General features: G+C 59.3%; 2 protein-coding genes across 3 annotated transcripts in view; both read left to right on the top strand.

Moving 5' to 3' along the window:
- HMCN2 (hemicentin 2) overlaps nucleotides 1-5452 on the top strand; it is a 145772-nt gene extending 140320 nt beyond the window's left edge. Inside the window, 5 exon segments of the mRNA XM_058693812.1 lie at nucleotides 883-1011; nucleotides 1536-1856; nucleotides 2538-2657; nucleotides 3480-3606; nucleotides 4607-5452. Coding sequence (XP_058549795.1) covers nucleotides 883-1011; nucleotides 1536-1856; nucleotides 2538-2657; nucleotides 3480-3606; nucleotides 4607-4952 — 1043 coding nt within the window. The 3' untranslated portion in view covers nucleotides 4953-5452.
- An 8141-nt stretch (nucleotides 5453-13593) lies between these two features.
- Nucleotides 13594-14973, top strand: part of ASS1 (argininosuccinate synthase 1) — a 53192-nt gene continuing 51812 nt past the window's right edge. For both annotated transcript variants that reach the window (XM_058693810.1, XM_058693811.1), the window contains exon 1: nucleotides 13594-13662. The gene's annotated coding sequence lies outside the window, so the exon portion shown is untranslated. The remainder of the gene's footprint in view (nucleotides 13663-14973) is intronic.

Below are 14973 nucleotides of genomic sequence, written 5' to 3'. Positions count from 1 at the left end.
AGTGTCTGTTCCCGTCCAGACCTTAGGTTTCTCATCTCATGAAGGGGGACCAGGTCAGGGATGGCAAACGCATGCTGCGTCTGCTGTCGCTTCCCCGATTTCCCCTTGTGGATCGTGGCCCGGCCCAGACACAGCCTCCGGATCCTTCTCGACACAGCTTCTCCAGCAGCCGCTATGAATCGGCTGCAGTGAGCCTTTGAGAGAAGCTCAGTGCCTCAGTGCCACCCCTGGAAGGGTGACCCCCGCCCCCGGGGCTCTTCCGGCTCCCGCCTCCCATAGCCTCCCCATCACGATCACGATCACAGCTCCTCGGACGGGCTCCTCCTCTGAGTGGTAGGACCACCCAGTGAAGGGGCAAAGTCTGGTGGAACCGGAACTCAGAAGAGGAGGTCACCCCATGTGCGTGGCCTCAGGGAGCGCCCTGTCCACCTAGGCGGCTCCTCTGCCCCCACGGCCTCCTCTCTTACCAGTTCCTGGCGCTCTTTCCCCCCATCAGGCCCCCACCCCCTTCACGCACGTGATCCAGTTTTCTCCCCATGGCCCCGTGAAGAGGTCCCATCCTGACCCCTCTGCACAGATGAGGAAACTGAGGCCAGGACAGGGAGAATTCCTTGCTCAAGGACTAAGGGATATGACAGAGCTCAGCCCAAACCCGGGACTCTGCCTCCAAAGCCCCTTCTTTCGTTTGGATCCGGAACCTTCTCACCCTCCAAAGTGGGTGTGATGAGGAGAGGTGGTTGCAGGCATGGGCCTTCTACCTGGTGGCACTCAGGTTGGAGAAGGGGACAGGGATGAGGCCCAGATGTGCAGAGGCATGCTGTGTCTGTTGGGGGCAGGGGGAGGGGCTCGGCCCCACCTCTGTCCGCACCCCTGCCTCCCCAGATGTGGACGAGTGTCTGGAGCGGTCGGACGAATGTCACTACAACCAGATCTGTGAGAACACCCCAGGCGGGCACCGCTGTAGCTGCCCCAGAGGGTACCGGCTCCAGGGCCCCGGCCTGCCCTGCCTAGGTATGGGGCCACTCACCCCCTGGTTGGAGCCCTGGTCAGCACCCCCTGGCTGACCCCGCAAGCAGCGGGTGTTTATGACAAGGGTGTCGTTGAGTTTTGCGAGTAACCCAAACAGCAGCTAACACTGCCCGTGCGCCCACCGCGTGCGCGGGTCGGGGCTCTGCCACTGTCTAGCACAGAACCTTCCCGGGGAGCCCGGGAGGAGGAGGAGGTGGAGGAGGAGGGTGGGGAGGAGTGGGGTGGGTCTCAGAGAGGCTTAGCAGGGAGAATGGGCCTCACCGGGATGCTGCAGTACAGGGGGGGAGTCTGGGATGAGGCTCAGAGCTGGGGGAGGCTGGGGCCTCTTTGCGCAGCAGAGGCAGGAGACGGTCCGGGAGAGGCAAGGCTTGCGGGCAGGCCTGGAGGCAGTGGGGGAGGCAGCTGGATTCTGGGGAAGGCGGGAGACCGGGAGGGATGAGGCGGGGGGGAGCTGTGGCGAGCCCTGAGCCGCCCTTGGCTCCCTGCCTGGCCTTGCTCCTTTCCAGATATCAATGAGTGCCTGCAGCTGCCCGGGACCTGTGCCTACCAGTGCCAAAACCTCCAGGGTGGCTACCGCTGCCTGTGCCCGCCGGGCCAGACCCTCCTCCGTGACGGCAAGACCTGCACCCCCCTAGAGCAGAGTGAACAAAATGTGACCACTGTCGGCCACCGGGGCCCCTTAGTGCCCTGGCTGCGGCCCCGTACCCCGAACCCCAGGGGCTCTTACCAGGCCTGGGTCTCCCTCCGGCCGGGCCCCGGAGCCCTGAGCAGTAAGGGCCGGGCCTGGTGCCCCACTGGCTTCATCCGGCAGAACGGCGTCTGTACGGGTAAGGCCAAGCCCCAGCCATCCCACTGGGGACACGCCCCACTCCAGTGTGTCGTGCGCCCCGGCCGGGCGCATGAGCACCACACCCCATGTTCAGAAACCCGGGGCTCACGGCAAGCAGGTGGGAGGTGCCGACAGTCACTTTCGTGGCTACGTGCCATCGGGAGGCCCTGGCTGTACTAATGGGCAAGGGGCTTCCAAGAGGGGGGAGGGGCTCTTGGCCCAGAGAGAGGGTCTGTCCCCCGGGGCAGATGTTCCCGGGGAAGCCACTTCGGAGAAACACTGCTTTCGGTGCGTAGAGGTGAAGCAGTCAGGGAGGGAGATTTGCAGGAGCGTTCCAAGTTGATCTGAGACCCTGAACAGAGACTGGTGGGTAGGGGGGTGGGGTGGGGGGAGGCTAAGGACAGCCCCCCCCAAATCCCCCCCGCGGAGGCTGGCGCTGGGCTGCAGAGGCAAAGGGGAGACAGTGTCGAGGGCAGACGTGCTTCAGCATTCCTGCCTGGGCGGAGGGGTCTGGGCAGCGTCTCCCCACCAGGCCCTGTGAAAGTGGGGTGGGCAGGGCGGAGAGAAGGCGTGGGCCGCCTCAGCCAGAGACATCCCCTTAGCCTGGCGCCCTGGGCGTCTGTGACTCAGTGCGTGTCTCTGGCCCCATCCCCCCCCCCCACCCCTGCGCCTGGGCCAGACCTGGACGAGTGCCGGGTGAGGAACCTTTGCCAGCACGCCTGCCGAAACACCGAGGGCAGCTACCGGTGCCTCTGCCCCAAGGGTTACCGCCTGCTCCCCAGCGGGAAAAACTGCCAGGGTGAGCCGTGGCCCTCCCCCCTCTCCCAGTGCGGGAGGGACCAGGACAGGGCTTCTCACGGGTGGGGCAGGGAGCCGAGCTCAGAGCACCCCAGGGGACCACAGCCAGGCAAGCCGGAACGAAGAGATGGGGGGGCATGGGCAGGCTGAGAGCAGCCCTGGGGGGCGTCCATCGCAGCCCCGCTGTGTGTCCCTGGACAACTCACTTCCCCTCTCTGAGCCTCAGCCTCCTGGTGAAATGGGGCTGACACGCTCCCTTAAATGGCCGGATGAGACACATGGAGGGCGGGCCCAGAGCCAGCTGCTGGTGGGAGCAGCGGAGCACTCCCCTTGATGTGCTCCAGGGGGCTAGTCCCCCGCTCCTCCTCCCCACCCCTGTAGAGTGGGAATCTGCCTCCAGCCTACCTTGCCCGCGTCCATCCCTCACTTTCTGCCACGAGGGTCTGTGAATGTCCTCCGAGGAGGGCGGGGCTTCCACTAGGGCAGACAGGGGTCACGGGCAGTCTTCACTCGGGGTCCAAGGGCAGCCGTCATCTCTCCCAGGCTGTGCAACCCAGCTCTGGGCTCAGGAGGTCCCCAGGGTGCCCCCCTAGGGAGATGGGGAGGTGCTCGGGACCTGCCGCTTGGGCTATCATAGATCAAGGTGGCTGGGTTCAAGGGGAGAGGGGCTGCCTACGTCCCTGGTCCCCCAAAGGCATTTTTCTCTTTAGCACCTCCCTTCCCCCCGCCCCCACTCCCATGCCATCTCTGGCTCCTGCCCTGGTCCCTTCCACTTTACTCCACTGTTTCACTCCCCATTTCTGTGCCAACCTCCCCCACCCAGACATCAATGAGTGCGAGGAGAACGACGTCGAGTGTGGGCCCAGCCAGATGTGCTTTAACACCCGCGGCAGCTACCAGTGCGTGGACACGCCATGTCCGGCCACCTACCGGCAGGGCTCCAGCCCAGGGTAAGGGCTGAGGCAGCTGGGGGTGAACTGGGGCACACTGCCAGGAGCTGGGGGCTTACATTCTGGCTCCTGGGCGGCCGGAGCCTTCCCCCAGAAAGGCCATGTCTCAGGCAGGGGCCAGTAGGGTCACCCCTGCCAGGACTCCCGAGTGAGGCGACTATGCCCACAGGGCAGCGTACCTCCCCGCAGCCACACGGGTGGCAAGCTGACCCGAACGCTAGCATTTACCGCGGTGACGCTGCGGCCGGAGCAGAATCCTGGGGGGCGGGGATAGGCCAGAGGCCACACAGAATTGGAGATGAACACGTGAGATGTAGGGGAACACATGACTATGTACATAAAACCCTAGACATGGACACACACACACACACGCACACACACACGGACACATAAATGCCACCCAGAAACCCCCCCCAAAACCCCAGGACTCAGACACACACTGGCGCACGAACACGAAACACATCTCCTTCACCCCACTCCCACCGGCCACAGATGCTTGGAAAGATGCGCGGACGTGGGGATCTTGGCGGACACAAGCTGTAGCCGCAGCAGTTAGGGAAGGTGACTTTGCCCCGGCGACTCTACCCCTCAGGAAGACCAGGCTGGGGGTGGGGACACCGATGCCCTTGGCAAGGCTAAGCAAGCGTCTTTGAGCCCCACCACCCCTGCCCCCTTGCAAATCCAGAGCAGATGACTTGGTTCCGGGGCTGCAGGCAGGCCTGGAGGGCCCCAAACTGTATTGCCGCCCTGCGCCCACCGGCGAGCCCTGGAGCGTGGGTCTGGAAAGTTCTGTGGGGTTATGGGACCCGCTCCGATGGGAAGGCTTCTTTGGGCCTCAGTTTGCGGATCTCTAAAGTGGGCTAATGGTGCCTGTAGAGAAGCCACTGGGGGGCAAGGGGCCGGGCGGCGCACGGGAGAACCGCGGGGCCTGGGGCTGAGGTCCGGTTTGCAGACCACGCTGTGACGGCACCCGGAGTCGATCCGTCTGTCCCGCCCGCAGGACGTGTTTCCGACGCTGCTCGCAGGACTGCAGCGCGGGCGGCCCCTCCACGCTGCAGTACAAGCTGCTGCCGCTGCCCCTGGGCGTGCGCGCCCACCACGACGTGGCCCGCCTCGCCGCCTTCTCCGAGGCCGGCGTCCCCGCCAACCGCACGGAGCTCAGCGTGCTCGAGCCCGACCCGCGCAGCCCCTTCGCGCTGCGCCCGCTGCGCACCGGCCACGGCGCCGTCTACACCCGCCGCGCGCTCACCCGCGCCGGCCTCTACCGGCTCACCGTGCGCGCCGCCGCGCCGCGCCACCAGAGCGTCTTCGTTCTGCTCATCGCCGTGTCCCCCTATCCCTACTGAGGGGCGTGGTCGCTGGCCGCCGCTTTGGGGGCCAGTGACCTCCAGGGATGGGGAGGGGGGCCAGGGAGGAGCTGGAGCGGTCCCCACCGCCCGCCCGCCCGGGGTGGCTCTTGCCCTCACCACCTGCTGTGGCAAGAAGCGTCACCGCCCCCCCCCCACACCTTGTGCGTCATTGAGCCCTTCAGCAAACACGACCCTGTGCAACCTTGACCCCAGGACGTCAAGGACCCGATCTCCCCCCACCCCCCGCGGAGGTGGAGCTGGGCACTCAAGAGTCTAAGGCCGTCCTTGGGTGGTGAAGCCTGCCTGTCTGACGGGGGCGCCTCCAGGCTTGCCCCAAACTCCAGGGAGACCTGGGCTGGGACACAGCACACCAGGAGGCCCCAGGGGAGGGACAGACCCCTAGAGGGTGACAGCAGCTATCCTCTGCCCACAGAACGGTGTCATCCTGAGCCCCGTGTGTGTGTACCTATAACATAAAAACGTTTCTTTTTAACCAACTTCATCTCTTCGTCCAGTTATTTTGCTCTGGTCAGGAGGGGCTTTGGCTGGACCACCCTTCTGGTCCAGCAGCCCTGGGCCTCGGGCAGGAAGGTGCTCCCTGGTGGAGGTCCCGGGAGAAGGTGGGGGAGGCTGGAGTCTCCGCGGGTTGGGGGGAGGAAGAGGGAGATCCTACCTGAAAGGTAAGCATGTTGGGCCAGATCCCTGGGGCCTCTAGGCCATCGCAGGGACTTTGGCTTTGACGGAATGAGCTGGGAAGGGACAGGATTAGAACATCTATGTACGTAAGGGCACGTCTCCAGGGTGCTGGGGAGGGTCTGAGTCACCAGGGACTCTGCAGAAGCGCAGGGAGCTGCTTCTCCGCCCACACCCCCGACCCTGCCTCAGCCACCACCCTGTGGCCGCCGCCCTTGGCCACAACCTCTGGCAGAAAGAGGCTCATTCGCACGTGGTTTTGAAGAGGAGAGACCCTTCCTCCCCGTTCCCCTTGCTCAGTGTGACACCGTCACCTCCCCCTTTGCGTCCTCATTCTCTCAGCCGGGCAGGGAGGGAAAAAGCTGTCTTGAGTTATTTCTCACTAACGGGTGAATGACAACCAGACTCTGTAAGCAGAGACTTCCAGCAGTGCTGCATGAAACGGGGAAACGGCTGTGTCCATTTTACAGATGGAGAAAAGGAGGCTCCGAGAGGGGGCGTGATGCAGCCACTAGCCGGATAGGCGACTGGTTCATGGTTCGACTGGCCCTTCGGATTTCCACTGGACGGCCCCACCTGAACCTCCCCGGGGCATTTCCTCCTCAAAGCTATTTTGTTCTCCTTGAAGCCAGGGGTCTGCGAACTTTTGCCGCGAAGGGTCAGGTAAAGGAAAGCTCTGGGCTTGGCGAACCTCGGCTCTGTTGAAATCACTCCCCTCCCCGCGGCAGCGCTCGAGGAGCCACACAGCACACGAATGAATGAGCGTGGCTGTGTCCCAATGAACTATGACTGGACACTGACGTTGGACGTTCATACAATTTTCACATGTCACGAAATACTCTTTTGATTTTTGTTTTTCCCCCAACCATTTACAAGTGCAAAATCCATCCTGAGCTTGCAGGCTTCACAAAAACTGGCGGGGGGTGCTGTAGTCCGCCACTCCGGATTTAAGCCACGGAAGTCACTAACGATGGAGGAGAAACTCGAGGGGGCGGGGTCCGGCAAGCCCCCGCCACACCCATTTGTCCGGCGCCCACCTGTGAGGACCTCCCTTGGGAGAAACGCCCCTCTTTGTGCAACCCTAGGGGCCAGAGGTCACAACCTGCGCCCTGCCGTTTGCTGGGCTGTTAATTTTTTATGGAGCCCGTGAAAAGGTCAGCCCCAGGGTGAGGCACTGCAGAGGTGAGACCTGCGGAGGGGAGGTGCTGCCTCTTTCACCCCTGCTGCCTCCTGTCTGCTGTTTCCCAGTCTCCCCCTGGCCCTTCATGTTTGTACACCATCTGTTGGCATGCCCAGTGCCTTATGGGCCCGAGTTTTCCTTCTCCCAGGAGACCCAGAGGCAAGAAAGAGTATGCCCATTTCAAAGATGAAGGAATGGGGGCTCAGAGAAGGCAAGCCACTAGCCCAAGCTCACACAGCCTGCAGGAAAGAAGAACTCAACTCAGGCTCTCTGACTCCAGAGCCCGGGGGGTGTTAGCCTGCAGGCCCCCTGTCTCCACTCCCCAAGAAAGGAGGATGGGAGGTGAAGGAGGGCCAAGAACAGGATGAAGAGGAGGGACCGCGACAATTCAAGACAGTTCAAGACCTGAGGAGCCACGAGGGGAGTGTCCATTCAGTCCTGCCTCCCCCACCTTCCAAATGGCCATCTGAGCTGGTGGAAAGGGCTGATTGCTCAAAGTCTGGCAGTGAGCCAGTAGCAGACCTGGCCTGGAATCCGGGCCGTGAACTCTCAGGCTTGTGCTCCCCTGCCCCACCCACCCCTGCCCAGATCCACAGGGAGCAGATCCAGGAGCAGAGGAGGAGCCAGCCCCAAGGGAGCCTTTTCCACTTCTGCTTTTCTAGCTGCCGACCAGCTCCCGTCATTGGCCAGGGCCCCATCCAGCCACCCCAGCCCCCAGCACCACCTGACCTCCGGGCGGAGGCTGTCCCGATCCATCAATGGTGATAAACAGCCCTGTAGGTCACTCATTAAACTCCCTGATGCCGGTTTTTCCAAGAACCCAACAAACAAATGGACTCTGTGTTCCCTCTGGGCAGGGACTGGCAACCTGGGGGTCTGGCCTAGAGGACACTCTTGTTCCTGGAGCCGGTGCCCAGGCCTGGGCAGCAGCAGAATGGTATCCAGTGCCAAGCATGGGATGGTTGTGCGGTGAAGTGTCTGCGGTCTCCACATTCCCAGGCCCCTGTGTGACTCACAGGCGCGAGCCCTCGCGTGGCAGGGGAGACACGGAGGACAAGAGGGGTCTGCTCCTTGGTTAGATGCACAGGCTGCATCTACCTTCAGACAAGTGGCGGCAATAAAGCCGACCCTTAGAAAAGCCACCCCGGGGGCGCCTGGGTGGCTCGGTCGGTTAAGCGTCCGACTTCGGCTCAGGTCATGATCTCACGGTTCGTGGGTTCGAGCCCCGTGTTGGGCTCTGCGCTGACAGCTTAGAACCTGGAGCCTGCTTCGGATTCTGTGTCTTCCTCTCTCTCTGCCTCTCCCCCACTCATGCTCTGTCTCTCTCTCTCTCTCTCTCTCTCTCTCAAAAATTGAAAAAAAAAACATTTAAAAATTCTTTTAAAAACGCTTATCTACAATATCATCACATCAAATTAAAAATTCAACAATCCTGTCAGTGTTCATTCACGTTTCCAAGTGGTCACAAAAAGGGTGTTTCTTCTATGCTTTTTTTTTTTTTTTAATGTTTAGGCTTAAAAAAGTCAGGATCCAAAGGAGGTCTACATATTGTGATTAAGTACATCCTTTATGTCTCTTTGAACCCTAAGCCCCCCTATCTCCTTTTTTCCCCCGTAAAAAGTTAAAAATCAACTTTACTGAGATATGATCATTCCAGGAATGCAAGAGTTGGTTCAAGGCTTGAAAATCAATCAATGTAACTTACCACGTTCATAGAATAAAGAGAAAATCATATGATCATCTCAATAAATGCAGAAAAAGCACTTTATAAAATTCAGCCCATACTCATGATAAAAACTCTCAACAAACTAAGAGTAAAAGTGACCTTCTTCACCTGATGAAAAGTGACTATGGAAAATCTACAGTTTGGGGCACCTGGGTGGCTTGGTTGGTTAATTGGCCCCACATGGCGGGGTAGGGGGTGGGGGAGGGAGGATTCTCTGCTCAGGATTCTCTCTCTCTCTCTCTCTCTCTGCCCCTCACCGACTCATGCCCTGTCTCTCAAAATAAATAAATAAATAAACTTAAAAAAGAAACCCTACACTAACATCATAGTGGAAGACTGAATGAATGCCTTCCCCAAGAATATGAACAACACAAGGATATCGACCTTCACCATTTTTATTCAGTCTTATACTGGGGGTCCTCACCATTGCAATAAGGCAAGAAGAAAAAACACAGAGATAATACAGGGAAAAGCAAGATTGTCTCCATTCACAGTGGACATTATTGTCTACATAGAAAATCCTAAGGTATTTACAAATATCTACTAGGATTGGGGTGCCCGGGTGGCTCAGTCGGTTGAGTGTCTGACTTTGACTCAGGTCGTGATCTCGCGGTCTATGGGTTAGAGCCCCGCATCGGGCTCTGTGCTGACAGCTCAGAGCCTGGAGCCTGCTTCGGATTCTGTCTCCCTCTCTCTCTGCCCCTCCCCCACTCACACTCTGTCTCTCTCTCTCTCAAAAATAAATAACATTAAAATAAAAGTCAGGGATGCATGAGTGGCTCAGTCAGTTAAGCGTCTGACTTCGGCTCAGGTCATGATCTGGTGGGTTCACGAGTTGGAGCCCCACATCGGGCTCTGTGCTGACAGCTCAGAGCCTGGAACCTGCTTCGGATTCTGTGTCTCCCTCTCTCTCTCTGCCCCTCCCCTGCTCATGCTCTGTCTCTCTCCCTCTGTCAAAAATAAACATTAAAAAAATTTTTAAGAAAAAAACCCCAAATATCTACTAGGATTAGTCAGTGACGTCAGCAAGGTGGCTGAATATAAGGCAAATATACAAAAACCAGCCATATTTCTATATACTAGCAACAAACAACTAGAAAATGAAATTTAAATCATGTACAATAGTATCCAAAAATTTAAAATACTTAAAATAGGAAGAAGTTTAATGAAAGATAAGCAAGAACTGTACATTAAAACCTACAAAACATTGCTCAGACATCTGAACCAAGATGGATCCTTTGACACTCCTGTTGAAACTGAGGACTTTTATACCACCCATCAAGGACACACCAACCGGCCAGGTTTTCCTCTTCTCTGAGCAGAATAAGGCCCAAGAATAAGCCTCCAGCTGGCAAGTCATATAACCTGTCCGGTAAAATATCCATCCCAAGGCTGGGCTCTGAGGCTGGTTTAAAGCAAAAATTGAATCCATCACAAATGAAGATCATCTCAAGATGTAACCTCCTATAGATTGGCCTGACCTCCCTTCTCATTGCTCATGTAAATAGCAACTAATACTTCTCTTCTTTTTTTTTTAAGGTTAATTTATTTCTGAGAGAGAGAGAGAGACAGAGTGCAAGCAGGGGGAGGGGCAGAGAGAGAGGGAGACACAGAATGTGAAGCAGGCTCCAGGCTCTGAGCTGTCAGCACAGAGCCTGACGCAGGGCTCGAACTCAAAAACTGTGAGATCGTGACCTGAGCCGAAGTTGGAGGCTTAACTGACTGAGCCACCCAGTTGCCCCCAACTAATACTTTTCAGTAAACAGCATGAAGTCTTTTTAAATGCTGGAAAATGTAAGAAGATATAAATAACTGGAGAGGTATACCATGATCATGGATTGAAAAATTCAATATTGTTAAGATATCCATTCCCCCCCACCCCAAGATGCTATATAGATTTGTTGCAATTCGCAATCAAAATTCCGGCAGGCTTTTTATGGAAACTGGCAATCTGTTTCTACTATTTATATGGAAATGCAAATGAGCTGAAATAGCCACAATAATTTTGAAACGGGACAAAATTGGAAGATACAGCCTATCGGACTTCCAGGCTTACTATAAAGCTGTAGTAAATCAAGACGGTGTAGTATTGGCATAAGAATGAATAGATCAGTGGAACAGAAGAGGGAGTCCAGAGACATAGTCACACTTGCATGGTCGGTTAATTTGCAACAAATGCGCCAATGTAATTCAATGGAGAAAGGAAAGTCCTCAACTAATGTGACTAGAACAACTAGGAACTAATATGGGGGAAATGAACCACCAAAGGGTTGAAGAAGGGTGTGACTTATTCTGCGTTTTTAAGAACTCTCTGCTCTTGTGCAGAGAAAGGATTTGTGGGCGGGGAGCAGGAGACTGGAAGAGAGAAGCAGGGAAATGATCAAGGAGGCTACAGCAATGGTCTGAGTAAGAGAAGACAGGCCAGTGGGGAGGAGGTGGAGACCGGAAGGAAAGGGCAGGCTCTGGATACACGCAGAAGATTCGAACTTCTCAGTGTCTCCGCTCGGTCAGGCGTACGTGCTGCTGTCCTTTTAGAGGCACCACGCAAGGGCACTTACCTAGGAGGTGTGGAGGGTCCTTCAGGAGCCCTGACCTGGGTGTGGGTGAAAGGTAAAGGCCAAAGTGGCTCAGCCCCAGGTAGGGGAGCCCCTCTGGCCATGCCCCGGCCGTGGACCCACGACCTGTTCTGCAAGGTGAGGGCCAGGGCAGGGTGTGGATGTCCACCTGGCAGATGGAGGGGTGCATGATGAAAGTGGCTCATCCAGAAGCCGGCCAGTCCATCCTGGCCTTGATCTCTGCCTCTCAATCACCCTGGTGCCCAGTGGGCGGGACCCCTGCTAGCAGTTGGGCCCATTTTCCTCTTAGGAGAGCTGTGTCACCAGCTCCTGTGCGTCAGAAAGGCACAGTCCCCTGGACTGGAGCCATTTCTGCAGCAGAGCGTAAAGGTCCCTGCAGCCTGGGACCCTGGGACAGAGACCCTGGTGCTTCTATCAATTCAACCCAAGCCCGAGCTAGAGCAGAGGGTTTGGCCGGAGCTTCAGACCCTGGGGTCTAGTCCTGCTCTGCCACTAACATGCTGTGTGGCCTTGGGAAAGATACACCCTCTCTGTGCTGCAGGTTCCTATCCGTAAAATGGGGATAACAGTCATAGTGGCCTCATATAGGGGGATCGTGAAGAGCAAATAAAGGTAAGGAGAATAAAACCGTGCTTCGTGATATCCACAAGGGTGTGATTGAGTCCCAGATCCACCCAGATGAATTCACTTCCTCCTCCATCCCGCTGCCCTCCCCCATCTGTCCTAGACTGACCAGGGGCTTATCCCTCACCCCACCCTCTTCCTAAGGTTTGGGTAATGGGGCTTCTCTCTGGAGCCACCACTGGCTCTGGAGAGCTTGGGGGAACATCAGGCCTCCCTGCCTCAGTTCCCCCCCCCCCCACTTGCTCTGCAGTAACTCCCAGGAGGTGGTCCCTATTCACCCACACCCTCCCCAACTTTCTCAACCAGCAGTGACATCTTAAAGGAAGAAACAAAGACCCAGCACAAAGTCACAGGACGGTCCTTCCCCACTCCTGCTGGGGAAGGAAGCCGCCCCAGGCTGCACGCCCCAGGCTGCAGGCATGTTGTGTCGGCTGTTCCTCACTTGCTTCCTGCTAGTGTGGAAGGCCAGGGGCTCTGCGAGGCCCAGAGGTGGCTGAGTGAGTGGGTTCCGGGGCCAGCCGCCATCTCGCCTGCTGGCAGGAAGGTGCCTGAAGTCACCCAGCCCCACACAGCTCTTGGGGCGCTTCCTTGCCATCATGGCCACTCCTGGGGTTTGGGTGTCTGAGGCTGGGGCGTTCACAGGGACCAAAAGCCGTGGTTCTGCTTATCAGTTGCTTTAATGCCTTTTGCCTCCTGATGGGCTCACAGCCACTAACCTGGCAGACGTGCTTGGTGGCCAGGCAGGGATGCCCGGGGCTGGGATGGGCCGGGGCGGGGGCGCTGACTGGGAGGACTAAGTGACTAAGCCAGCGGCCTTCACTCCTCTCTGCCAAGGGTCCCCTTCTCTGTCTGCTTCTTGGTTGCAGGAAGGGGACAAGGCTGCCTCCTCGACACCACCTATCCCCCACCTTCGCCCCCACTTTTACAAGATGGCTGAATGGCAAACCAGCAGTATGGTCTGGGGCTCCCACCTCCCGGAGGGGGGGGGGGGGGGTCAGGGCCCAGAGGACTTGGGAGTCAGTCCTAACCATGGCGTTGCCTTGGACGGGTGGGCACCTGCCATTTTACTCAGCTGTAGCGGCAGGGATTGGTGCTTTGGGGCCTCTAAACCAGGCTGGGGAACTTCTGACACACGGAACCTTCTGCAGGCCAGACCGGGGTGGCAAGTCCCCGTTTCTTTTTTGCAAGCAAGAAGCCTCGCCTCTGTGAACCTCAGCTGTGAACCCCTGCTGCCCGCCAGCTTAGCAGTTGGCCAGTCTTCTCTTCACTATTTATGGGGTGCCCTGGAGGGGGGTGGCCCGGTGCCAGGCTCTGGGGAGACAGCCAAGAACCAGCCCTGGACGGAGGGCTGAAACCGCGGCCTTCTGGGGCCGCCTTCACCTGGGCTCCGGTTCCCGGGGGCCACTGTGGGGGAAGGGAGGTCTGCAGAGAGGCCACCGCGGGATAAAAGCGGGCACGAGATGCACCGCGCCTAAGGGACTTCTGTTCCCACTCCCACCCCCGGGCGGTGGCAAGCCTCTGGCAGGACCGCCTGCCGTGGTCACCCTGCCAGTTGCCCGCGTTCCAGCCACTGCCGCGCCCCGAGGGGCCGCCTGCCCGAGGGTCAGGGCTAGAGGACCCTGGGCGCGTGCGCCCTCGGGAGGACGTGCGCCCCCGGGGGGCGGGGCGAGGGCGGACAAGGAAGGAGGGAGGGAGGGACCGGGCCCCGCCCACCTGCAGGTGGCCGCGGCCGCCGAGCGGCTCCGCGTGGGGGCCGGGCCCGGGGGCGGGGCCTGTCGCGCGCATTTCCCCCCCCCCCCCCCACGTGTCCCTGGTCCCGGGCCCTGCCCCCGGGCCGGGTGTTTATAACCCGGGATGCGCCACGCAGCCGGCCCTGCTCCACCGCCCGCCACCGCCGCCCGGGCCACGGTAAGGAGCCCCCGGCCCGAGACTCCGTTCCCACCCCCTGGCCTAGGACACCCTGCCCCCGGGTCCCGCCGACAGCGAGCCGAGGAGGCCGAGGGGACCGCGCTCCGGTCGCCCGTGCAGGCGGGAGCAGAAGTCGGCCCCGAGTGGCCAAGCGCCCCGCGCTCGCACCTGGACGGGAGGGCAGGAGAGCGACGCCCGGGCTTCAGTCCTTCGAGGGTGGGGCCGGGGCGCGAGTCTCGGACAATGCGGGGGTGGGGGTGGGGTGGCAGGTCAGGTTATGCGTCCCCTTTGCGGGCCGAGGTCTTTTCTAGATTCCCCGTGTCTAGCCCAGCTTCCTCTATGCCGGACCCCCCCAGATGGAGACCTTGGGAGTCCGGAGAGTGGGGTGGGGTCCGGATTCTCTCACCCCTTCTCTGACCTCCCCCTCCTGCCCCGGTCTCTGTCTCCGCCTCCCTTTCTCTGCGTGAAACCTGAGTTCCCGCCCGACCTCTGCCCCTCTCCCGGGGCCTTGGGCGCATGGGCCCCTGCCACAGCCCCGAGCCTCAGTTTACCGCGGGCAGATGGGCAGCGGGACGCTGAGTCTTGGTTGTGACTGCGCTCCTTCCCCCGCAGGGGGCGTCAGTCTCTGCCTCCTGAAACCTATTAGCCTTCTCCGCCTGAGGGTTGGGGGCGGTGGCCGCGCCGGGTCACGGTGCCCGGTTTGTGGCTGGCACTGGACTCCGGGGCTGTGGGAGGGGCCGCTCTGCAGGAAATGTCCGCCGTCCGGGTTGCTGTTGCCTTTGGCCCCTTGGGCGGCTGCGCCCTCCGGAGAGGGAGGGTCATTGTGAAATGGAGGAAACTCCTCTCCCATCCCGCCAGGGCTCTTCCTGAGGAGGTCCCGTGACCCGCCACCTCAGTGTTCCTTTCTGCGCAGTGGGGGAGTCTCCTCCGGGTCATCGCGGCCCGGAGCTTGCACAGAGTCAGGCAGGAACAAACCTGTTCTTTCCCCAGGGTCGGATCAAATAGGCCCTGGGCTTTGATCTTTCCTTCCCAGCCCACGGCTGGTAACAGGGCAGATTCTGGAGCCAGCAGACCCAAGCCCGGAAGGCAGGCACGACCGGGTGAGACCTTGGGTCAGCTGCCAGCTTCCCAAGCCTCAGTTTCTCCGTCTGTCAGAGCTGGCACAGGCTCAGCGCTCAGGAAGCAGTAAGACAGTGGGGCAATCTCTGTAGACTGTTGAGAACTGTGGCTGGGTCCATTCACTCAGTAACTGTCTGGGGCATGCCTCACCACGTGCCATACAGGGGACATGAGACCGGAGACCAGATCTCT

Source organism: Neofelis nebulosa, chromosome 12 (assembly GCF_028018385.1).
Source record: "Neofelis nebulosa isolate mNeoNeb1 chromosome 12, mNeoNeb1.pri, whole genome shotgun sequence".
Lineage (NCBI taxonomy): Eukaryota > Metazoa > Chordata > Mammalia > Carnivora > Felidae > Neofelis > Neofelis nebulosa.
The sequence above is the reverse complement of the archived record's forward strand: the minus strand, read 5'-3'. Positions and strand labels throughout refer to the sequence as shown.